The sequence below is a fragment of the Polypterus senegalus genome, chromosome 4 (genome assembly GCF_016835505.1).
Source record: "Polypterus senegalus isolate Bchr_013 chromosome 4, ASM1683550v1, whole genome shotgun sequence".
NCBI classification, from domain to species: Eukaryota; Metazoa; Chordata; class Cladistia; order Polypteriformes; family Polypteridae; genus Polypterus; species Polypterus senegalus.
In genome coordinates this window covers 129,817,097-129,841,829 of record NC_053157.1, presented here as the reverse complement: position 1 = coordinate 129,841,829, position 24,733 = coordinate 129,817,097, and the positions used below count along the sequence as shown (strand labels likewise).

Genomic DNA, 24,733 nt, shown 5'->3' with positions numbered 1-24,733 from the left:
ATCAATAATGAAATGAAGAATACAGAATAAAAAAAAATGTGCAAAAGTGCTTGTGAAAGGTATGCCAGCTTGAAATTAATACTTGGGATTAGGTTTGGTGAGGTAAAAAAAATTACAAAGGAAGTTACAGAAGGCGAAAATTATTTCTCTTTTAGGATTTTCTGTTCTACTGGATTGTTCTTATTGTACAAAGGAAATTTTAGAAGAAGTGCACCACTGTAGAGTTAATGATCTGATCAAAAAATGGATCTCATGCTACAACAATAGGCTCTAGATTCTCATAAATTTTATATACTATTGATAAGACAAATCTAGTGCCATGTATGTCACTAGGGTGTAGTATATTTTCCTTTCTCCAGGGCAGGTCCATCACAGGGCACATTCATGCACATATCCACATTCATTTATGCCTAATCAGATAAGAGACATCATTAGAACCTTATGCATTTGGGAGCTAAACTACTGTAAAGTATTATACAACAATTACATATACATTTCTCTAGAATACTTCAAAATATATTTAGGATTCATTAAAATATTTTTAGGATTCATTTAGCTAAGCCTTTTATGTCACGTTTAATACATACATTTTTATGCAGACTTTTAGCATCATGATTTTGGAGACCCAAGAGGCTTTGGCCTTTTTGTAAAGCCTTCCAAGAGTGTAAGTGAATGATTTTTAAAAATCCGCACTTTAATCATAGACCTCTCACTAGAGACTCCACAAAAGCTGCATCATAGATGGGTTTTGATCAGTTTACGTTAAGAGTTTTCATCTGGTTTGAGCATACTATACAGTAAAAAGAAGTATGAAACCAGTTTGAAACCAAAATTCTGCTGATTTTGAAAAGAAAAGAATGGTTTGATAAAAATACCATAAGTTTACCTTTTTTGCTCCCATTGTGAATGATGATGCGTGGGATGAGGGATATAAAAAAAATGGACAGACATGTTTTGATAGGATGATTTGTGTAGGATGTTTTGCTAATTTACAGTACCTTTCATTTATTTTTATTAATGACCATGCCAACCTCCCCTACTGGAATAAATGATATCAAACATTGTTTTTTGTAATAAAATAAAAATGATGAGATCTTGCTATTTCACTGTAATTATGCTGCATTACAAAATAATAGTAAAAAGTAGAATTAAGGCATCATTTGTTAAGCTTTAAAACTGTAACACACTGTAGAATGAAGTGTTCACTGAAAAATATAAGATTTTTAAGACAAAAGTGACTTGTTTTTACATGTTATATTTTAATTTGCAGAGACAAAAATGACAAGCAATTTATTTACAGAAAACTATACAAAAGCAAATTAAATTATGTAAATATTTCATAAATAGAAGTGGACTTGCGTTCAATACATTTTGCAATGTTCAGCATAGCTGCGTGCATAGTGACTCATAATAAACGATGATAAATTGTTCCTTGCTTCAATATCAACATCCAAGTCGCAGAACAATAGTTTATGATTAATATTACAAACAGATCTCATCATACTGATTGTGAGTGCTTAAATTCAGGAAAAGCCGGCTGAAAATGTACCCCAGACAGAACGAAAGAACAGCATCATTTGAGAAACTCATTGTCAAGCACCAAAGTGGAAGAATTAATCTTTGAACTCAGCAAGAATTTTTTAAAGGTAAATTTTTAAAAAGGCCTCTAATTATCATTTTCTTCCCCCAAGAGACCCCAATGCTGACAGAAATTTTGTTTTATATTGAGCTCTGCCGTGTGATATTTCTACATTTGTTTTACTTTTTTTTTTTATTAAATGTCTCATCCTGATATTTCTTGACAGCATACACCCAGTTTTTACAGCATATAAAAAAACAATCAAATGAAAGCTTTTTTCCCCTCATTTCTCTCCCATGTAAAACTTTTCCCAGAAAGAAATGAATATTCCAACAGGATGAGTTACTTCTGTGTTTAACACCTTTTTCTTATAATCTTATGGATGCCCTACTTACATGTATGCTGTATTCTTGCTAGCAGATTAATTTTCTGCCATTTCTTCACAATTGGTTTAATTTAGTGTACCAACAATATGATACAAAACATGCCCCCCTTAATAATAAGACATCTAAATTTATTGAAGACGGATGGTACAGTTTTGTCCATTCTTCCAAATTCTGTTTAAGGTCTGACATGTGCAGCAACACTGTCTGTAGCAAAGTAAAAACTGCATTCTGTAGACTCGTCTTTAATCATCATTTTAGGCTGGACAGGAAACTGCAAGCTCACTGTTCATACGTCTCATATTTTACTCCTAGCTTTCCCAGAAAGCGCAAATAAAATGATTGCACTCAGGTACTCTGTGCAATTTTGTTAATTATATTTACTGTCTTAATCTGTCTGCAGATGATCAGACAATTAATGTACAGCCCATAACTAAAAGAAAATACAATCAGAGGAACATTTCAGAATAAGTACATCAGAGCTGATTTTTACACTTTACACTCCACATTCTTCACAGACGGCCTTATGCTGGAGTGGAATGGGGGCGTGATAAATCTCTTGTTCTTGTTTTAAATACACATATCCACCAATTTTCTGAAGACTTTCATATTGATCTGTTTCTAGGCAGGTACCACTTTTGAATGCAATTATGAGACCTTTAAAGCTTCACATTTTCCACATCTTGAAGTATACAAAGTAATCTTTCAAAGTAAATTAATCAAATTAGCTGTCATAACTTCCACTTGTTACTTTCCTTTCAATTATTCTGATTATTTTAAGTATGCCTCTGCTTTTAAATTAAACTTTTAAAGAGCAATGGTTTATTTTAAGGCATTGCAAATGTACTCTTTGATGACCCCTTTCTTTTATCATATAAGAATTTTTATATATAATTGAAAACATTTATGTAAAAAAAAATACAAATTTTATATATTCTCTTGCACATAACCCATTTTTCTCAGAAAGTGTTTTATTACTCACAATTATAATTACCACCTTACAGGATTTCAAATTGTGTTCTGTAAATGCCTTTCATTATAAACCATTTCCAGTTCCGGTCTGACTGCAATTAGTGCTAATGTAAAAGAGTTGCCAATCCTTGATAAAATGGCTTCCTAGAGAACTGAAGCAAATCATGTTTGAAGATGGTATATATATATTAGTTCAATGGCTTCCTCTGCTGGTGCATGCAAAAGGAGGAGTGTGTCTGTTATACTAAAGCAAAGTGTGTCATGAATCTGTAAACCCATTTAACTGAAGCTCCATTGTGTTGTATTCTACCAGAGGCAAAAAAATAGCATTTGGATTATTAGCCCCACCCCACCATCCCTAAAAACCCCACACTGCCTAAGACAGCATGTCCTAACTTTCCCGTTAATAACAGAAGCCACATGAAAATGGATCATGGTGTTTAAAATTCCTGAGGTAATCCTTCAGCCAGCATTCCTTTAGAACCGTTTATTAGCTCCCATCCCACTTTTCTAAGCTATGATAAATAATTGAAGAAAATCACATATCTGACCAGTCAAAAGTCTTTTTGCACATGTATGCATTGTCTCCATAATATGATCCGTGTTGGACTGTTACATCGTAATTTCAATCAAATCCAAACACTTTTTTGGAAACCGACGATTGTTGTGAATAATACCTAATAATAACCGAAAATGAACATTTATTTAAAAGATGAAATTAATTGCATAAGTTTTATAAATAATTAATAAAAAGTCCATTCAGATTTGAAAAATTCCTGGTTTAGCCTAATTTGCAGCATATCCCTCAGTGTTTCTGTAATGGAAAAGAAGTTTGACTGATCTTTTTTCTGAGTGACTAAACACCAGTTTATGACAAACCTCTTTCCCTAAATGACTTAGTATTAGTGTAATGTAGTTAAATACAGACCCAAACAAAATATGAAAAATTACCCCTAAGTTGTCCAGTTCCCAACCAACATTAAATCATACCAATAGGTATAAAAAGGCACAATTGCATATTTTGCATTCACTCTATTTTACATAAGCACTCTAAATATACAAAGTGGCACCAGAATAAGCATACAAGTAAATTAAAAAATAAAAAAAAAAATAAAAAAACAGACAACAAAAGAAGGTTATGCCATGCCAGTTCAAAATTGCAACTTAATTGTAATGTACCGAGAAAGCCAGACAGTCAACATCTTTTCGTGACAAAGTTATCATTAATGATCACTTCAGATTAGAGGAACGGTGTCACATTTAAACAGTTCTGGATTTCCTAAAACATGTTCACTTGCTTTGATGGCAATAGAGATAAGGAAATATTCATCCTCTTTTTAAACTGGTACCCTATAACAGACTATCTGACAAATGTTCGTTGAAAAATATAACAAATAAAAGCAAGCAACAGGATGGACATCATGTTTTCACATAAAGAAAAATATCTTGATCCTTTTCTTAGAAATGTTTTCTTTTGCAGTAAGTGAAGTAAATTCCCTTTAAACGTGCAATAAAAATACATATCTATGTATACAGTTCGTAAGCAATTAGAAGCACTTTTCTTAACAACAAGTACTTACAGATAACAGAATGCTGTTCTGCTGTAAACAGCTTTGGAACACAGGATTATTTAGAGGTGGGATTTTTTTTTTGTATTCTGTCCATATTTTGATGTACAGTAGAGTCACATAAAATATTGAGTTCTTATTTATTCTGAGACATTTTTTTTTTAACTCGCTAGAGGAGCTTGTGCCCATTTACAATATCAATTTCAAACTGAAAAGACAGTAGGTACTAATGTAACAGAGTTTAATGGACTGGAACAGAGCAAGGGGCACAACATGTTGGCATTAAAAACTGAAATAAAAATGCAAGAAGTCTGGATTTTACTGATCAAGAAAACTGTACTTAATGCATTACTGTATACTTACATGTTTGCATGTATTTAAAGCAATAAACTACCAAAAAAGCTATTTTTTTCCTCTAAATGTTAACGGAGAAACATTAAGTTATACCTTCATGCCAGTTTATTTCCATAACTTTGGTTTTTTTTTTTTATGGTGTTTCCTTTACTAGGTTTGAAATTATGTATATAAAGCATTATGTTCCCTGTCCCTTTCTCTTTTGCTGCAACACAATAGGAGGATTTTGATCATCCCCTTTCGACAAAATGTACAGTATTACATTCCTTTTGTAGTGGAGTAGCCCAGAGCTCTGATGTTATTCTACTGTTTTTATTTTTCTTTTTTCCTTAGTTTTTTTTTTTTTTGCTTTTTTCACTGTTGCCTAGATAAAATGGTAATGCAGGGCTTAAGCCAGCCATTCTGTTTGTGTATTCCCAGCACATATGCACTTCTACATGCTTATAGGATGAAAATTCCAAGTCTGTAAACTTCATCCCAGCTCATACAGTATATATGAACAAAACATTTGAAAGTACAATGGATTTCCTCTGTGAATCTTGTGAATGTGCTCACAAAGAGTGTTCACATTACAGTTGTGTTCATCCATCTTCTAGATTAATCTTCATGCAGCTATTAAAAAACAGTATATTCTTTATCATCTTACCTTGATGAGACTGATGAGGCATTTTTTTATTTATGTCATAAATGTTAAAAAAAAAAAGTTCCCATAGGGAGTCCAATTAGAATCATGTCAGCCGTTTATGCCTGAAGAGTCAACTGATATGTACATGATTTCATTTTTTTAATTAGCGAGAACTGGCAAATATTGATTGGAATTGGCTCATAATCTTGCAATTTTTTTTTTTTTTGCATATGATCCAGTTCCCTTCCAAAGTTCATATGTATAAATACACGGGTTTGTGTGTGTAGAGACAGTGTTGAATGCAATACTTCTTTAATGTCCTGCAGTTTAAAGGCTTCATAAGAAAGACCAGTGCCATGGTCTCGTTACAAATGACAAAATTATCAAGGGGTAATTTGTTTTCAAATATTATGCTTTCGGCAGTTACATTAAAGCTGTGTTTTTTGTAGATGTCTTATAAAATGTAAAACTGTATTAATGAATATGTTGGTATGTATGCATTTTTTCTTCTTTGCCAATCATTCTCCTTTACTTTTGATTCTCATCAATAGGGGTTATGGTCCTGCCACTGACATCCAACTAGCTAACATTGGGGGGGAAAAGAAAGAAAAAAAAAAAAAAACCTTGTTGGCTCACACTTTTGTAAAATCTGTACTCTGTATTAATCGATCATTTCGACAGACTGATAGTCAGTCTTTAGTTTACAATAAGCTCTGTCATGGACATTAGGCATGCAAGTCATGAAATGAATTCTACTTTGTACAAAATAATCAGGCGGTACATATTTGAAAGCCTGGCTTTTCAGCAGAAAATTCCAAATTTTGAGCCTTGTCTCATCAGTAGCTCCCTCTCTCTGCTAATGTTTGAACTTATTCTACATGGTTAGTCATGTTTATCCATTTCTAAAATTTCAGCATTATGACATATTTTGCATCTTACAGATAAACTTCTCTTCTGGTTAGAGTGCTGACAGGGGATGGTTTGTAGTCTCCCGTTTGTGTAAGGGGGATGTCTTCAGGGTTTGAATCCTCATTTTTGCCAAAGCTAGCTGCACTGAAGGTCTCATAAGATGACGCCATCTTTTTATTTAGGAGGTTTCTGTTGCGATCGCCCATCAGAGGAGGGTCTCCATTGGCAAGTTTTTCCTGGCTGCCTTGTTCAGTTGTAGGCATAAAAGTGGAGAGCTTTGGCGGATTCTTCTGTCGCCTTTCAGGGGATGTTCGCACAGGCATCCAGCAGGAGTCAGAGTGACCGTACTCATCACATTCCCTCGTACATTTTCCTGTCATGGCGACGTCTGGCAGTGGCCTTGAATCTGCGGGGAAAATAAAAAGAAGAAAATGCCTGTGTTGAGTGATACAGCAAAGCTCAATGCAATTTCAGGCTGATAAACCTTTAAATAATGCTCCAGAAAGGTATCATAGCCATCTTAAAAAATATACAATGCCATTTGATAAATAAAGCATTTTCCCATAATATAAGTAAAAATATTCAAATACTAAATTCAAAATTTGCTTGCGACAAATGAGAAGAATATTTACAGTTCAAATTGTATGTGATGCTTGAATGAGCAACACATTTTTATAAAAAGGGGAATACCTAACTTGATGCTATATAGTATTTTTTAATAATATGAAAAATGCTGCTGTAAATAAAATCACAAATTGAAAAGACCACTTTAGTTGCACATATTACATTTTCTGGGGCAATAACACTGTTGTCAAAATCACAGTATTTTCCTATGTGAACTGTGTACCCCATAGTCATGTGCCTAAGACCTGTGTATTCAGATATAATTGCCATTGCTGTAACAGACTCAAACTCTGATGAAAATTCAGGGCACGGTGCACTATGCATGCTATAATTTTCATCATCATAATCTGAAGACATATCAGCAAAAAGATTCCTTTATTCCACAATAATCTCTGACTCTTGTACTGTTTTCATAGCATAACAGAGACTGTAAATGTTTTCTTATTAACTTATGCTGTGAGAATACACAAATGCAGTCCTAAAAATTCTCCAGCTGTTTTGACGGATGCTTTTCTGCCATCTGATTGGTTGAAACACAAACTTTGCTTAATGATGCAATGAGATATAAGTACGTACATGCATGTGAATTGGGATCCTTTACCAAATGTATAAACTCAGCTACAGGAATGAATTTAGCAACAGCCATCTTTTTTGTTTTGCTGAAACTTATACACGGCAGTCTTTTTGTCTATGATTCAAAGTGATTAATTCAAGTTTCATCTTCCTAAAGATATGAGACAAAAAGCTTTCCCCCTCAGCCTTGGAACAGGAGAAAAATATTGGATGTAATGAGAGTGAAAATGTTTATCATAGAAAATTGCAGGAACATTTTTTGGGACAATCCTTGTAAGCATTGAAAATGCACTTACGTCAGTTTGAATTACCTAAAAAAATGAACAATCAGACTTTGTTACTGTTATGTCACAATTCCTTGTAACCAATTTGATTCTCACATTCATTCATGCATTTTTCATTTTTTTTTTCTCACGTGGGCCATAGGAAGTCTGCAGATATACTATTGGTGCCACTCATTGGTCAAACTCATAGACAAACTTTTAATGTTGAAACTGAATGAAGAAATCCAGTGTACATGGAAAGAACTTAAAATTCTCCACACAGAAGGCACTATGGTTATTACTTGAAGTAGGGTCCACTACATTCTATGAACTACAGAACTCCTCTCAAATGTAGAGTATTTATTTACTGAAAAATAATCAATATGTCTTAATTATTTTCCATTGTCATACATGTGCGCATGGGGGTCAGTTTATGGGCTCAAATAAGTTCCCGCCAGACCTGGGGCTGGCACTGCCCTCTAACTCTTTCTCCTGTTTCCTTGTAGACCCTCAACCTAAAGCCACATCTGCTCCTCAGAAGACAGCCAACATCACTTCCTCTTCCAGTATTCAAGATCTCACCTCCTTCTGGTGTCATTTCCGATTCCCAGAATACCATTCTCCCATTACACCACTCCCAATCTACCAAATATGTATGACAGCCATTTTTTTTTTCCTCAGTTCTGTTCTGAGCTCATGTCTGTAAAGACCAACCTAAACCAACCTTTTGTTTTTAAAGTATATGGGGAGGATCCTCAAACATTTCACTTTATTGTCTGTATTCTTTTACACCATCTATCTGATAATAATGATCAAGTTAGCTATCAGATTTCAAATCTTACTTGCAAATTGTGATTACTCCATTATATGCATTTTCATTTTCAAGAGATATTCAGGTTCAATGTATTTTTAGGGACTACTTCTTTTCTTTCTGTCTACTTGATGAGAAGTACAGTGGTGAAAAGAACGTGAAATAAACTATTCATATGTCCTTTCTAATGTCATCTTTGTACTCATTGCTAATTAGCAGGTTGGAGCTCTCTTATATTTTCTGCATCCACTATATTCATCTAAGAATGGCAACACTTGCAGGGCACATTCACTGACATACCCATATTCACTCATATCACACAGAATTAGAATTGAGAATTAACAAAATGAACATGTGTAAAAAGAAAGGAGGCTGACACTGTAGGAAAAATGATTTTTCCATAAAGTCAAATAAGTTCTTATCTCTGTGGCTGTTTAGATGTCATGATGACAAGTTAGAGGGCTGGTTGTTTTGTTACAACAACTTAGTCCCTACTGGCTCTGATTTTGTGCTACACTGCAATTTTTCTATACTGTACAATCAATTCATGTTTATCTTCTGCAAGACATGTTTTGGTTAATCATTTGAAAATCCATATCCTATGCATCTGGCATACGGTTGTGTGCCCATTATGGAAAAAGTGAGGCTTATTGCTATAAGGGATTCTAAATTATCTGTTATTAACATAAATTAAGTGACTGCATGTTAAATACACCAAGATACAGGTAGGATGAATGTTAAAAGCTAGCTGATTGCTGACCTGTAGTCAGAACTGGACCATGGAGCAGTGGAAGAAAGAGGCCTGGTCTAATAAATCACATTTTCTTTTAGATCATGCGGGTGAGCCAGGTGTGCATATGTCCTTTATCTGGGGAAGAGATGGCAACAGGATGCACTATAAGACGAAGGCAAGCCAGTGGAGGCAGTGTGATGTTCTAGGCAATGATCTGCTGGGAAACCGTGTGTCCTTGCATTCATGTGGTTTTACTTTGGCATGTATCACCTACCTAAAGATTGGTGCAGACCACTTCCTGGCAACGATATTCCCTGATGGCAGTGGTCTCTTTCAACAGGACAATGTGCCCTGCCACTCTACAAAAGTAATTCAGGAATGGTTTGAGGAACATGCCAATGAGTTCAAGTTGTTGACTTGCCCTCCAAATTCCCCATATCTCAGTCCAATTGAGCATCTGTGGAATGTGCTGGAAAAACAAGTCCAATCCATAGAGGCTTAAACGATCTGCTGCTAACATCTCAGTACCAGAGGACACCTTCAGAGGTCTAGTGGAGTTCATGCCTTGATGGGTCAGAGCAATTTTAGTGGCATGCAGGGTACCTACACAATATTAGGCAAGTGGTTTTAATGGATGTGACTGATTAGTAGTAAGCCATATGGTAGTAATGATTAAAGTCAAATCTTAATTAACTTGAACCTGAACATGACTTTATGAAAATGTACAGTAAGTTTTATTTTATGTTATAATTTTTCAGAATATATGCAAGAACCATACAGCTCAGTTTTCTACTGAATATTAAGTTATAAATAAAAAGAGATTTCATAATGTGTTATGTTATTAATTATAAACTTTATTTGACAACACTGTAGTGTTCATATATATCATGCCACAGCTGTATGTCTGTAGTCAGTGTTGCTTAAGAATAATCTTAAATCTGTTGCAAATTGCACATTATGCAGTTTTCTCATGAAACTATTGTTCCACCTTAAAATGAAAGTAATGCACAAGTCCTTAACATGCTTCTGCATCCTAAACATCTGCCTGTGTTTTCTTCCCTAAGATCTCATCAGTTAATTCAGTACAATCTAATTTTTAAATTGACATCCATCATAGAACTGCAACAAAGTGTGGACCCTGAGGGAGCTAACAAGAAAGGGCAGAACCAAGCAGTTTTCAGTCTGGAATCCTGGCACCACCCAGTGGTTAACAGTTGGATCATCACCAAAAAAAATATACAATAATAAAAATAAAATTTCTCTTAATGAACAAGAGGTAGTGCTGCACTAAGAAAAAAATCTCTGCTATACTAAATGTCTAAGAAAAAATCCCTGCTATATTAATGTATTCAGAACAGCATTTTTGAAAATTATTTTTTAATTCTTACATATTATGTCAACTTGCTTTTGTAGAACAGAACAAACAGTGTTTAAAAAAAATGCATAAAGCCATGTCAATGGCATGAAAAGTCACAACACTGTGGCAATTAGGTACTAAAAAACTTTCATTAATTTTGCCACTCTTGGGTTCTAAAAATTGCAAGGTTGTTTAACAATGATGATCTAGTGTGTGTCACTACTGCTGTTATGGGTGATATAAACAGATTCCTTTATGAAATTATGGAAATAATGAATATATAACTGATGCATTGCCTTAAAAGATTTTAGTAATCCCTAAAAATCCACATATAATTTATTTTTCTTACAATATCTTAAAAACTATAGTTGCACTACTATTGCCCTATTCCATCAGCTGCCATCACCTAATCAAAAACTAGGATTCTGTACGCCTATGTCATGGTTTCTCTAAACCTGCACTCTTTATATTTTTTCCAGAGAAATACACATTAATAAAAACTTGTTCTTGCCCATCAAGGTCAATTTTCCTTTATTCACATTCAGAAGATCACTTTCATTGAAAACATCACCCTTTAAAAACGATGCACATTTTTTTGACCCCCCATGTCTTCTGCTGCTTGTTAGTGCACTAAGCTCAGAATAGTGTTCTTGGTGTATTGAGAGAATAGCCTTAGGTTACAGAGAATTGTAATGCTCTATTGCTATTTTCAGTCACTTTATTTCAGGTTACTTGAGCTTCATTTTACGTGTAACCTCCAGATAAATATGTCATGCTGTCTATTTAAAAATATACATTTCTGGGAAGAAAATGATACATTGTGAAAAAATTTATATTTACAATCAGTACATAGAGAATATATGAAAACATTATTATTTTAATACTTGGCATTTTGAAGATTACTATGAATTCAGTAAAAGTCCATATGTCCATTCATTTTCTGTCCCTGCCTCATCAAGTGCAGGCTCATAAAGGATACTGTAGCTTTGAGCCCAAGACATGCTGAAGAAAATCTGTAGAACCCAAATAAAAAAAAACAATCCCATCGAGACAAAAGGCAAACTGACAAACTACACAATCAATGGGTCAGAGCATGGCTGTAAAGAGAGGTATTGTACATACTTTGTTGATCCCTAGAGGACATTACAATGCTCTCACTTCCAAAACGCTAAATCTACACAGAATGCTCTCATCATAAAACATTAAGAAATAATAATTCATGCCCATAATCAAATTAAAATAGCAAAAACAAATACTCCAGATGTTACAACATGTTTGACTAATGGCAGTGGGAAAGAAACACTTCCATTAGGGGTCCCTGGAGCAACATGGCAAAATCAGTCGTATCCTGATGGTCCTCCACAAGTGGAAAAGGGAGACATGCATAAGGGTTGCAAGGCATTGATAAAGATAATCAGGCACTTATCTCATATCATTCTCTCTGCTAGTGCCTCCAGCGAGTGTACGTGAATTTAGGTGTGCTGGCTTCTTTTGTTCTCCACTGTGTAAAGAACAATTGTATAAACCACAGGTAGAACAGAAATATTCCATCTACTCTAAAGCATCTGAAACTCCTCTGACAAACCGTCTACCCTGTTCTTTTCTGTGTTCAGCCCAAGAAACATTTACATTCAGATGCACCGTGGGTATATATCTGAACCACATCAACATTTATTCCCTGACTGAAGAATGGAGCCAACTTAGCCTTGCTCTTCCTGAAAAGAAAAAAAAAAGTAGACCTAACCACAGTGTTACTGTGCCACCCAGCTGGGCAGTTTGACATCTGTGGCGGAGTGATGGGTGCTGAGTAGGCTCCTGTCAATCATGGAGAATCCACTGAATCCACTGAACAGTGTCATCTCCAGACAGAGGAGCAGCTTCAGCGACAGACTGCTGTCACCGTCCTGCTCCACTGACAGACTGAGGAGATCGTTCCTCCCCCACACTATGCGACTCTTCAATTCCACCCGGGGGGTAAACGTTAACATTATTATACAATGTTATTTACTGTTATACCTGCCTTGCACTCTCCACCTTACATTTTTTAAACTGTACTGCATTTTTATTTAATTACTGTTGTTTTTATCAGTATGCTGCTGGAGTATGTGAATTTCCCCTTGGGGATTAATAAAGTGTCTATCCATCTAACTTATTGTGTGACATGCAAACAATAATTACATTAAGAGGTATATTTGTGCATAAATTAGTTGAAAAAAATATTTTTTAAATCTGCATTTTCTTAAACCCACTTAACTGAAGGCTACAGGAGTCCAAATCTTACCTTGGCAGCACTAAGATGAGTCACCAATTCATTTCAGAACCCAGTCACACACACACCGGACCAAATTCAGATATGACAGTTAACTAGACATGTAGGTCTTTAGGATGTGAAAGGAAATGGGAGTATTAACAGAAAACATTTCTAAGACATGGGGAAAACATGCGGACTCCACACAGATAGTGCCTAATTTGATCCCAAGACACTGAAAATGGAATACAGTGCCACCTCAATGCTGCTGTTTCAATATCCACATGAAGTCCTCTATTTGATCTTTGTTTAGCTCTGTGCCTGTGTAGAGTTTGCATGTTTTCCCTGTTTTCACATTTTAGTTTAATTTTTGCTTAACTCCTCGTACTGGTGGATATTGTTGGCTTTGATTTTTTGTTTAAGCAGTGTCTGCCTTGTTTTCCGTGTGTTTTAAAACCAGTACCAGTTCCATATTTAGTAATTAGTATAATCTACACTTCTATTTGAACTGAGAATTGTTCACAGTGCTCTGCGCCTGCACTCACTGAAGAACAATACAAAAAATAAGTTGTCTTGCATTGTATTGTGTCTTTGATGTGGTAGCATTCTGTTCCATGCCGAATTTTTCTTTGTGCCATCTGTATCTGAAACTCTAATGAAGTTACATTTTTTTTCAAATTGTAGATATAACTGGCCAACAATAATTATTCACATACTTGTTAACTACTTATTTGTAACATATTGTTCATATTTGTAATATATTGTTCAGCCTTCCCATCCAGGGTTGGTTAATGCCTTGTACCCAATGCCACTGGGATAGACTCTGGCTCCCCTGACATTTAAATTGGAATTGTAGGGACTTTGAGGATGAATATATGGATGGATGTTTCTTCTTCGTCTATTCAGGAAACAATTATTTTTATTTTCAATTAAGCAGCATCAAGACTGGAAAGCTAAATAATTATAAGGTTTAATAGGGTACTGTTCAAACAATTCCTACAGGATAACATTTACAGTCTCTTATGCTATCATCAAGATTAACATAACGCCTGCAGAATTAATATTATGCCATATTCTAATTATTTCACAACTTTTTTCCTAGGTTTTCAAATGAAATTATATTCTTCAGTTTGGCACAACTAAATTAATAATGTAAACAGCTTAAGCGTAGAATTACACTTCATATACTTCAGAAGTAGCCAGCTTATGCTGGCTTTATTTTAAATCAGCCTCTTCCCTTGTCCTTTACTCTGAACACAGTAACTTTTAAGGACTTTAAAAATTCACCCTTAGCTTAAACACCCACAGTGACTTTATCTATGATGAATAACAGAAATACTGACATTTGTCAGCCCATCAATTCTTAAATCACTGTAGCCTGGGAATTCTACATACTATGGAAAAAATAAAACCTTTCCTGCTCATTAAACTAAGCCCAGATTCAACCCTTCTCCCTGAAGATATCAAGCTGAAACAATAATGTATTATGGATCCAAAAATACTATCTTAGAAGTACTGAAATTGCTTTATAAGCAGGGAAAATCTATAAACTTCACAAAACATAATGTGAGCACAAAACAAAATTATATTCACTCTTGCAATAACCTATGACAGTTTAATAAGGAATCTACCAAAATCACATTTTATATTTTTAGATTGCCTTCCAGAACACTGTGTCAAAAACACCCATTTGCAGGGGGTTTGTACATAGTATGCTAAAGTAGTGAAGATGATCATATTTGCCTAAATTTGGATGACTCTTCATTTTCATATATTAACTGTAAATCAGATAATAAACCTAATAATAAATTCCTCCTAATCACACCATTTAACTATCTTACATAATAGTCTGGCCTAGCACTCCATACTTACAATATAAAAATAACCAAAACATATATAATACACTACAACCATCCAGTGAAAAAAAAAAAAAAACACAGATTGAGTTAGACGCAAACAAATGACTTATTCTGTAGCATAACCTTTTAACCTGGTGTTTGCTATAAAGAAACAAAAACATACTGCTATGTACAAGGGTAACTCAAAAAGTAAAGGCAATTTGAAAATTATGTAGTAACTGCAAGGTATAGAAGCTGATGTAATACAACACATTTGCGGTGGCTTATTGACAGTTCGAACATGCACAGTGCAGCGCTCTGCCATTAGTTTAGTTGAAGCTAAGGTCAAATGAACATGGATGCTGCGCTGCAGGATTGCACCATTGTTGAACAGCATGGCATTGTGAGATTTCTTTGTGCAGAGGGAGTGAAATCTGCTGAAATTCACCAAAGGATATTGGCTCAGTATGGAAGTGAAAACAGCATGACTCAACAAAAAAATTAAGAATGTGTATAAAGGTTTAAAACAGAAAGAACAAGTATAACCGATAAAGCACGATCTGGTCGATCATCAACATCGCGCATACAAGCCTACACGTGAATGGCGAATGCTTTCATCAGAGAAAACCAACAGATTAAATTGTCCGCTGTTGCTGGACATTTGAATGTCAGCTATGGATCTGCACATACCTTAGTGCATAATGACTTGGGGTACCATAACATTTGTGCATGATGGGCACCCAAACATGCTTAGTGACATGGATAAGCAACAGAGCATGGAGGTTGCGACTGAAAACAGTCTTGCTGCTCAACTACAACACATGTCCCTTTGCAGCTCACAATCCCCTTACAGCTTTAATCTAGCACCATGCGAACATCACATTTTGGTACACTTAAAGAGGATCTACGCTGTTGCCGGTGCACCTCTGATGATGAGGGTAAAGAACCCGTGAAGACTTCGGGAGCAGTCAAAAAGCTTCATCTCCCAAGTAACGAAGAAGTTAGTGGAACGATACAACAAGTGCATCACCCTACAAGGAGAACATGTGGAGAAGTGATATAACTGTTATATTTATCTACTCACAGTTACCAGTTTTAAAGGGCAAGTTCCCTTTACTTTTTGAGTCTCCCTTGTAAAAATTAGGTAAGCTATCTAGCCAAGTAGGATCCTAGAAGGCACATTTTCTGTTTAATTTAATTCCATTAAATATGTATTGGTCTCATCCAGGACTAGTTTGTGGCTTGCTCCCAATGCTAACACTGCTTATTCAGGTCCACTAGGGAAATACAGTTGAAGAAGTGAATGTAATTTGGTACATGAATAGGTAAACATTCTGTTGTCAATCATTTTACTGACGCAAGTTACATACTTCATTAAATTAACCTATCGATAAATCTCTTTTGATAAAATGTTACATCCATCATTATGTAATTGAATCAATCTTTTTTGTAGCCCTATTACAAGATTCTACTATGCTACAACGAACCTGTGCCAGTTAATCTTTCATAAAAAACTTTCACAAGATACTTTTATATACAGACTCTAATTGGATATCTAACTAAGACATACTTAAATTAAAACCAGTGTGTCATGCTGGGTTCTATACAATTTCACAAAATTTTGAAAGACTTGATTTTTCCTAACCAATTTGCAGTCCTTTCCTCTAAAATTATACTTTTATCCAAATTTCTTTTTGCTATGTATTCTTAATAACTATGGCCTTAAAATATATTTCTGTAGCTCAGTATGAATGCCTGTCTCAAATTAAGTTAACCCTAGTGTGAGCCTCCATCTTATATCAAACGTATTTATTCCAATTCAGTGTTACATGAGACTCCTGGCAGCATTCAGTGAAATTCTGGTACCAGCCCTGCATAGACATAAAAAAAATTGTCCTCAGAAATACCTTTGCAAGTAATTAGTTGTTTAAAATGCCTGGTGTTTTTATGTAGTTATGCTGTAGGATTTTAAGCTCTGAATATTTGTTCTTGTACATAGTACATGTTTTATATCAATTCCCTTTTCCCCAAACATTTATATATCAATCTGTATAAAGTTCTATCTATCTATCTATCTATCTATCTATCTATCTATCTATCTATCTATCTATCTATCTATCTATCTATCTATCTAACAGGACTGTTGTGTTCCGTTTGCTGTATATTTATCTCTACAAATGTAGTTGTTTGCTTCTTTATTCACTAGTCAAGGCTTCATGCTATATGTTACTACATAATTATTTCATTCATTTCCATACCCATTTCCAAACCCATTTATGTTGATTAGAACTATGTGTTTTCTGTGTAATAATGTTTTAACATATTTATAAATACTAGAAATTTAATTATATGTATTTAATATCATAATTTCATATTGCACATTCGTATTACTGTCCTACCATTCTCTAGATATGGCTTTTGAATTTTCTTTTTTCTGCAAATGAAAGAATTAGCTTCATTGATGAGAGAAAATATGTAACTGCAACACACCTTCTGCCCTGCCTCTTGCCTTCCCGCTTAGTGACAGCATTTACTCTGCCATTTCCAGAGGCTAGTTTTACTGGTCTTGTCAGCGGATACATGCAGAATGTTCACTTTAACAGGCAATCTGTCATTGAGTCAACACTAGTTGGTGTTTCTAATGTTTCTAATATCTGATTTCGTTTGATTTTGACCTTTGCTTTTTCATTCAACTTCACTTCTGGATTTTTTTCTTTGTCCCAGATATTTGGACCATTCTGCATATCACCATTTCTGCTAGTTATAACTATGCTTTCACCTTTCTAATAGAGCATTGCACTGTAATGGTCAGATTATTCTTTTTTTTGGTGACCTTTTCAGCCACACAAATTGCCCTAGCAAGTTCTGCTGAGGCATCAACACCAGGCCTTTACATTTAAGGTGCTATATAAATAAAAATATTATTATTATCTCTTATATATATTTCTCTTCTGGTTCATCCTGCTTCCACTTCAAACCTGGTCCTGCCCACATGCAGCCCACACTGCATTTCTCGATTCCTATTCGTCCTCTTTTAAACCCTTCCCTACGCTGCCTGCGGCCTCCCATACACCCCCACTCCACTTTTCTCAAGTCCTATTCCTCCTTCGGACTACCGTGTTCCCCGCTCCTCTCTCATGACTCCATTGGTGTCACGTCACCACCCTATATCTAGCCTGACCGTGTGAACTTTAACTTCGGCCATGTCTGTGCCTGGGAGTCTTTTCCATAGCCTGCTACAGGAAGGTACTCTCTCGACCATTGCCATTGGTTTCGCTCCTTGCTATTTTTATTATACTGCGACGGTTGTTTCCTAAGCCTTTGTTATAAAATGAACGACAGTATCTTCCCTGTTGACGGGTTTTTGTACAACATCATCTATATTCCAGGATACGGCAACTGCCTGTTCCTATCAGTGGGTTATTTCTTGACACAAATGGTTGACGAAGGCAATGCACTCTCACTACAACATAGGACAGTACAGTACTGTAGATTTTGTTGCATCACATTGGGACAAATTTGGAGATGTTCTTCCTGTTATTCTTTCCAACGCAAGTCGAGTTATCACAACAAGTCACGAGTACTATCGATACATGGCGACATCTACAGTTTATGGTGGTGAAGCTGAAATTCAAGCTCTTTCTAGATTAGATCTTTCGGCTCATTATCTGTCGTCTCCAGCAAAACACCTATTCACAACTACGTCTTTCAAGAAGTATTTCCTTCTTCTTGATTTCTGAATTCATTTCTAACCGTTTTCTGTTCCTATTCTTACACCGCCGTATGCTATGGCAGGCGTCCATTAGTTATTATTATTACTAACACTACTCCAGCATGGCCATATGAAGAGAACAGTTGAGTGTCCAGTGGAGGGTGGGTGAAGGTCGAATGCAGGTTGATAACATGAGCACACTATGGCTGTACTTATATCATACTTACTGTATATATCCAACAGAAAATAATCAAAATCTTTTTATCAGTAGTAAAGTTACAGAATCAAAGATTTTATAACTTCAAATCTAACAGACAATTTTTATGACATTTTTAATGTAAACATCTTTGCTGAAATATTTATTGCAATTTGAAATCAATGATACTTTATATGTTATAAAAGATAAATATTTAATCTTAGTAATGCTTTGCCCAATTGGATTTCATCATAGACCAGACCATATCCAATTGCCATTTTTGATTGTTTCTTTAGCTGATATTTAATTACTGCATTTGGAAATTGCAACTGGATATAGGAAATCTGATTAAAGTTTTGCTTACTTTATGAGTAACAGTGTAAATATGAAAACGAAAAAAAAATTGTGTTCTTTACAATTACCTGTATCATCTATTCACATTGCAACACCACATTTTGCTTATTTTTATATGAGACAGTTAAATAACATGCAAAAACAAAATAATTAGTATAGATTTTACTAGCATATTCTAAATTGGGGAGTTGGCCAGCAAAATTTTAAATAAATAAAGATGGACAAAAATTAAATAATCTAATTAAATGTGTGTGTATATAAATATATAATACTGTAGATTTATACACACACACAAATATAAGTATAATAATAATTAAAAAATAAGAGAGAGAGAGAGTCTCCACTAACTAAAATTAAGATGAACATATAAGAGGACTCTGATGGCACAGACATGCACTGTGGGGTAGGGCAGAGCAAATGCACATGGCAGAAGAAAATATCGCCAATTCACAATATAGTATAACAGATGTGTTTTATGTAAATCCTGGAGTGTATAACCCAAATGAATGTGACAAAAGTGAACAACATCTATTTGGTGTGGTGCACATCATATGCATTTTGACAGCATACAATCCTCTTTATAGGAAAACGAATATAAAAAAGTGACTTTCCTTACTCAAAACGATTCTCAATGTGTAATACTTATTACAATAACAACCTAAGTTGGCACCACAGTGATTTGTATCGTCAACCCAACCCAGTTTCAAGATAGAGTAAACTTAATTTGCTTGGGTAGAGCTATTAGCATCAGCAAGTTCAGTTCAAGATGATGTAGTGAATCAGTACTGGTAACTGAGTTGGCAACCTTTTGTTGTGCCACAGCTACAATCCCATAAATTCTCTGTTGTGTTTAATTTCCTCTCTCATTGGTAGCCAAAACATAAATGATCAGTTTACTTTCCATGTATAAGATATTAAAGTTTTCTTATTTCCATTTTGTCTGTATTATAATATATTTGGTTCCTTAAATAGGCACTTACATGTTTTTTAATTGTTACATTCAAAATTTATTGAAATACCCATATCTGTATACAAGAATACCATTGACTAGAGGCTTGAAGGAATGAAAATTAATAAAACTGCACAAAAATATTCTGCAGGTAAATATCATGATATTTAATAGATTGTTTAAAGAGTATGAATAAAAGTATGCAGTCTATTCACTCCAGGCCTAAGATTAAACCACTGCAGTCCTGGATGTGACAGATATGGTAACTACATGCAGGTCATCATAACCATAAGAGATCTTACATTAGAAAAAATGTGAAATGGCATAGTAAAACTGAATCATATTTGAAATGTATTCTGTTAGAAATACATTGTCTTCGTGTTTATAAATATGCTTTATACTATTGTTTAGAAAAAAGCTAAATAAATCTAAGAAGGTTTCACTTCTACAGTGATCTTCACCTCAAATTGTAAGTTAAGGACTAGGAATATTTTGGGAATTGGAAATAAAAAAAGCTAACTTTTTGGCTTATTGGATATAGTAGTATTAGTAGGATTATGTACACTACATTGGATGAGAAACAATGCCTTCACACTAAATGCTAAAATCACTCTGGTCTGCATTCACCTTTTGGAAATCTAACAGCTTTGAATGTAAGCTATTGTGCATTTACTGCAGGGCTGTGATATTTAAGAGATATTTGTACAAGCACAACAAAGCAAACTCAACTGGATAAAATGTATGCGCTTCAACCTAAAAACTGTAAAGGAAAATGTTTTAACTGCCTAAAAAAACAGATTGTCAGCTTTCCAATGACATATGCAGTAATTTGCTGTGCAAGTCGTGGGGTTTTTGAAAAGCAAACATCACATTACAGCAAACCTACAAATGACCTTACTCTGTAAACAGCTTGACTGTTCTAGCAAATGGTGAATGCAATACCTAAACCCACTTATCCAATGCAGGGTTGTGGAAAACTGTACAGATAACATAAATAATGAGAATTTCACACAGCTACTTTCAAAGTTGGTTTAAATGGCATATAAACAGGAGTGTTTCTCACACCCTTTAGAGCTAACAAAAGTAGAAACTCTTCTCAGCAGATTTGCTAACATCATGCAAACCATCCATCCATATTCAAAACTAACCTGCCCCTGGCAGGGTTACAGGGCAGCTGAAACCTATCCCAGCAATCAAATGGTGCAAGGAAGGAACAACACATGGACTGGGTGCCACTCCATCATTGGGCAGACACACACCCACTTTAGGGTCAGTTTATCAACACCAATTCATCTAACTTGCACGTCTTTGGACTGTGAGTGGAAGCAAGAGCACCTGGGGGAAACCCATGTGGACAAGGAGAAGAACATACAAACTCTATGTAGAGAACACCCAGCGCTGGTCTCCTTACAAGGCAGCAGCTATACCACTGTGGCAGCATGCTGCACATGTTTACGTATTATTCTCTTCTTCCCTTTAGTGACAAGTTACATTTCAAATAAATAATGGTTTAACCTGAACTCAACAACATAACTGTGCAACTATTTACATTGCAATATGTTCCATCATGTAGCAGAAGTCAAAACTTTTATAATAAAATAACTTGGGATGTGCGTTGATAAATTTCATGTGAAACCTTGATGTTTGGAAAAACAAAATGCAATAGACAGCCGGATGAACGGCGTTTACTCTGCCAAGTTTTAAACATCGATTTTATTTATTTTGATGGAGTTTCAGTTTAAAAATCGTTAGAAAATAAAAATGAAAAAAAAAGAGACAAATTCAAAATCACTAGAAAGGCAATAAAGTACTAGAACTTTGAGTGCGTCGCCCCTAACGAGTATCTGATTAACACCCTGGCTATAATTAAATCCTTCAGCCACTGTTTCACACACTAAGCTGAACGGACTTGACTTGGAACTATTCCGAAATTACAAAAATGAAACAACAAATTGAACAAGCACGTCACAATATTTATATTACAAGTGATGTTACATCAATCTAATGTTTAATAATGTTTTCTAATGTTATTTTATATACTGTTTAATGAACATAATTCAGGACCTCAGTTCACTCTAACAAGGTGCAGATTTACTATCTATCTATCTATCTATTAAAAATGCTGACTTATTCATTCACTGTAAGCAGCCTGTATTGTGACTTGTTCCTATTTACTATTCTTCCACCAATAAAAATCTGTATACAGTGTATAAAATATGCTTTGAATGTCACTATTACCAAGTATTCAAAACTGCATGAAACTTTAATAGTGTTGCCTGTTTTGAGAAACTAATTGAAGCCTGGGGACCATGTAGGCTTTCCTCTTTTATTTTTATAAAGCAGAGTAGGCCTAGTTTATAAATGAACTCACTGAGCATTCAAGTTTCCAAAATCTAATCTGTTTTAGACATCATAACCCAATTTCTGTTCTCATTAATATTTACAATTATGATTATTTGGAGTTTATTTAATTATTTGCTTGGACAGAATAAATAGACAAGTAGATAATTCCTTCAAAACATAATGAGAACATGTTTATTGTACATGGATAAAATCTTTCACCCCTAAATATGAAGCTCACCATTCCTGTTAAAGATGCATTTATTACACATCCACACATTTGTTAACCGTGTGCTTTTTTTTCAAACATGAGAAATATAATGCATATTTCTTTGTAAATTATTCATATTAATTAATGGGCTACACCTCCTCTATTACATCTTTTTCGATACACAAGAGAAAACTTCAGTTTTTATTTTGGAGCCTTGGTATCATTTGCCTATACTGTTCTGGGTACCATATGAATCAGTAAAATATTCCTTCTCAATTTTTATTTTACAGTTTATTTTTGTATAGCCCAAAATCACACAGGAAGTGCCGCAATGGGCTTTAACAGGCCCTTCCTTTTGACAGCCCCCCAGCCTTGACTCTCTGAGAAGACAAGGAAAAACTCCCAAAAAACCTTGTAGGGAAAATGGAAGAAACCTTGGGAAAGACAGTTCAAAGAGAGACCCCTTTCCAGGGCGTGCAGTGGGTGTCAAAAGAAGGGGGTCAATACAATACAATACACAGAACAGAACAAATCCTTAATACAGCATAATAATAAAGATTTTAGAAGCACGGAGCAGAATTTAACTGTAGATAATATCACATAATAAGATTTGGATATTTTTGAGTCCTGGAGACCTCATCCATCAAGCTGCCTCCTCATTTGGCCATTCCACGGCTGAAACGTTGCTGTTATTTTAGTGTCCAATGGCATAAGTTATTAAGAACCGTTAGTAGTGGAAAACCTAAATTATATGTTATGCCTGGAAATTAAAAACATCGTCATTATGCGAGTATATTTAATATTTTTTTGGTATTTGGTACATGGCATTAATCCCTGAAGGAATTTATTTTGAATGCAGATATATACAGCTCATGTACTGTATCCATACATCTTCATTTTATATATCGCCTATCATTTTATGTAGTTATTTTCTACCTTCAGATTGGAGAATAACCTACCAAAACACTTTATTTTATAACTGCAACAAGGTCACACTGCTTGATAAGTGTGTAATATACATAAAATAAACATGCATGAGATGCACATATTTATAACTTAAAAGCTCCTCCATTTAATTTTATATTTTTCAAGTTTCAGTGTACATGTCTGTGCTGAATGTAAACAACAATATGCTGACACAGTGTAAGAACGTAAATCAACTTCAGAATACTTTAACATGTCTGATTGTCCCAGCAACCTTTCTGTACACCTGAGGCTAAAAGTAGCTGAACAGCAATAGAACAGATCTCAGGAAGCATTTATTGCCCAAGGCTGGGAATGCTGTCATTTTGCATAGGGCTTCACTGAGCACTGCACAGATAATGTGTGCTATTTCCAAGCAGTCCTTTTGAATAAAATCAACGATGCATTCATATTTGGGGGACATCTTGACTTTCTTAATAAAATCTAGAATGCAAACAAAAAAGTCAGTACTTTACTGCTTTCATTCTTTTAAAATTCTTTTTTACACTACCATTGGAACAGATAAAAGAAAAAGAGCCCTTTACGTGCTGAAAGCGTGAAGAGATGCATATAAAAGACTTGTCAACAGCACTTTCACTAAAAGGTCATGCAAACAAAATCATGACAAGATAAATAGATAATTTTCTTTTTCTCTAGCAGTTCTAAAATATTTACCTCTGCTGAGGATTTTGTTTGACATGATTGGCCATTTATAAATTTCTAAATATGAGGTGTTTACATCTGAAATGACTTCCTGCTCAAACTTGATGCTGGCACACAGCACAGCATTAGGGATTTTAGGGGACCAAACATCTGCTTGTTCTTGAATGAAAAAGCATTTGTAAATGTATCTGAAACACTTGTCATGAAGTCACGACAGAACACAAATACACAAGGAATATTTGGAAGGAGAAAATGCTAATCATTTCATAAGGGTTTACTCATTTAGAGAAAGCTATTTCTAGGACACTTTCAACCCACAGGCAACACTTTGCTCCGTCTATTTTCTCTTTTTTTAAATTAAGGGGAAAAGAATCTCACTGCTAATTATTAACGAGATTAAAACACGACATACTTTTAAACTACTGGCTAGGTCTGCATAAAGATATTGCCAACTTTGATGAAATAAAAATGTGTAAAAAATGGATTAACATTTCAGAAAGCTACACTG

The 24,733-nt window shown here is 34.8% G+C and overlaps 1 protein-coding gene across 3 annotated transcripts in view; it reads right to left on the bottom strand.

Moving 5' to 3' along the window:
• Positions 1–1,238: 1,238 nt before the first annotated feature.
• pcdh7b (protocadherin 7b) overlaps positions 1,239–24,733 on the bottom strand; it is a 471,284-nt gene continuing 447,789 nt past the window's right edge. For 2 of the 3 annotated variants that reach the window (XM_039751263.1, XM_039751264.1), the window contains exon 3: positions 1,239–6,796. In XM_039751263.1, the coding sequence (XP_039607197.1) occupies positions 6,417–6,796 (380 nt within the window). In that variant the 3' untranslated portion in view covers positions 1,239–6,416. The remainder of the gene's footprint in view (positions 6,797–24,733) is intronic. The other variant, XM_039751269.1, reaches the window with a different exon arrangement.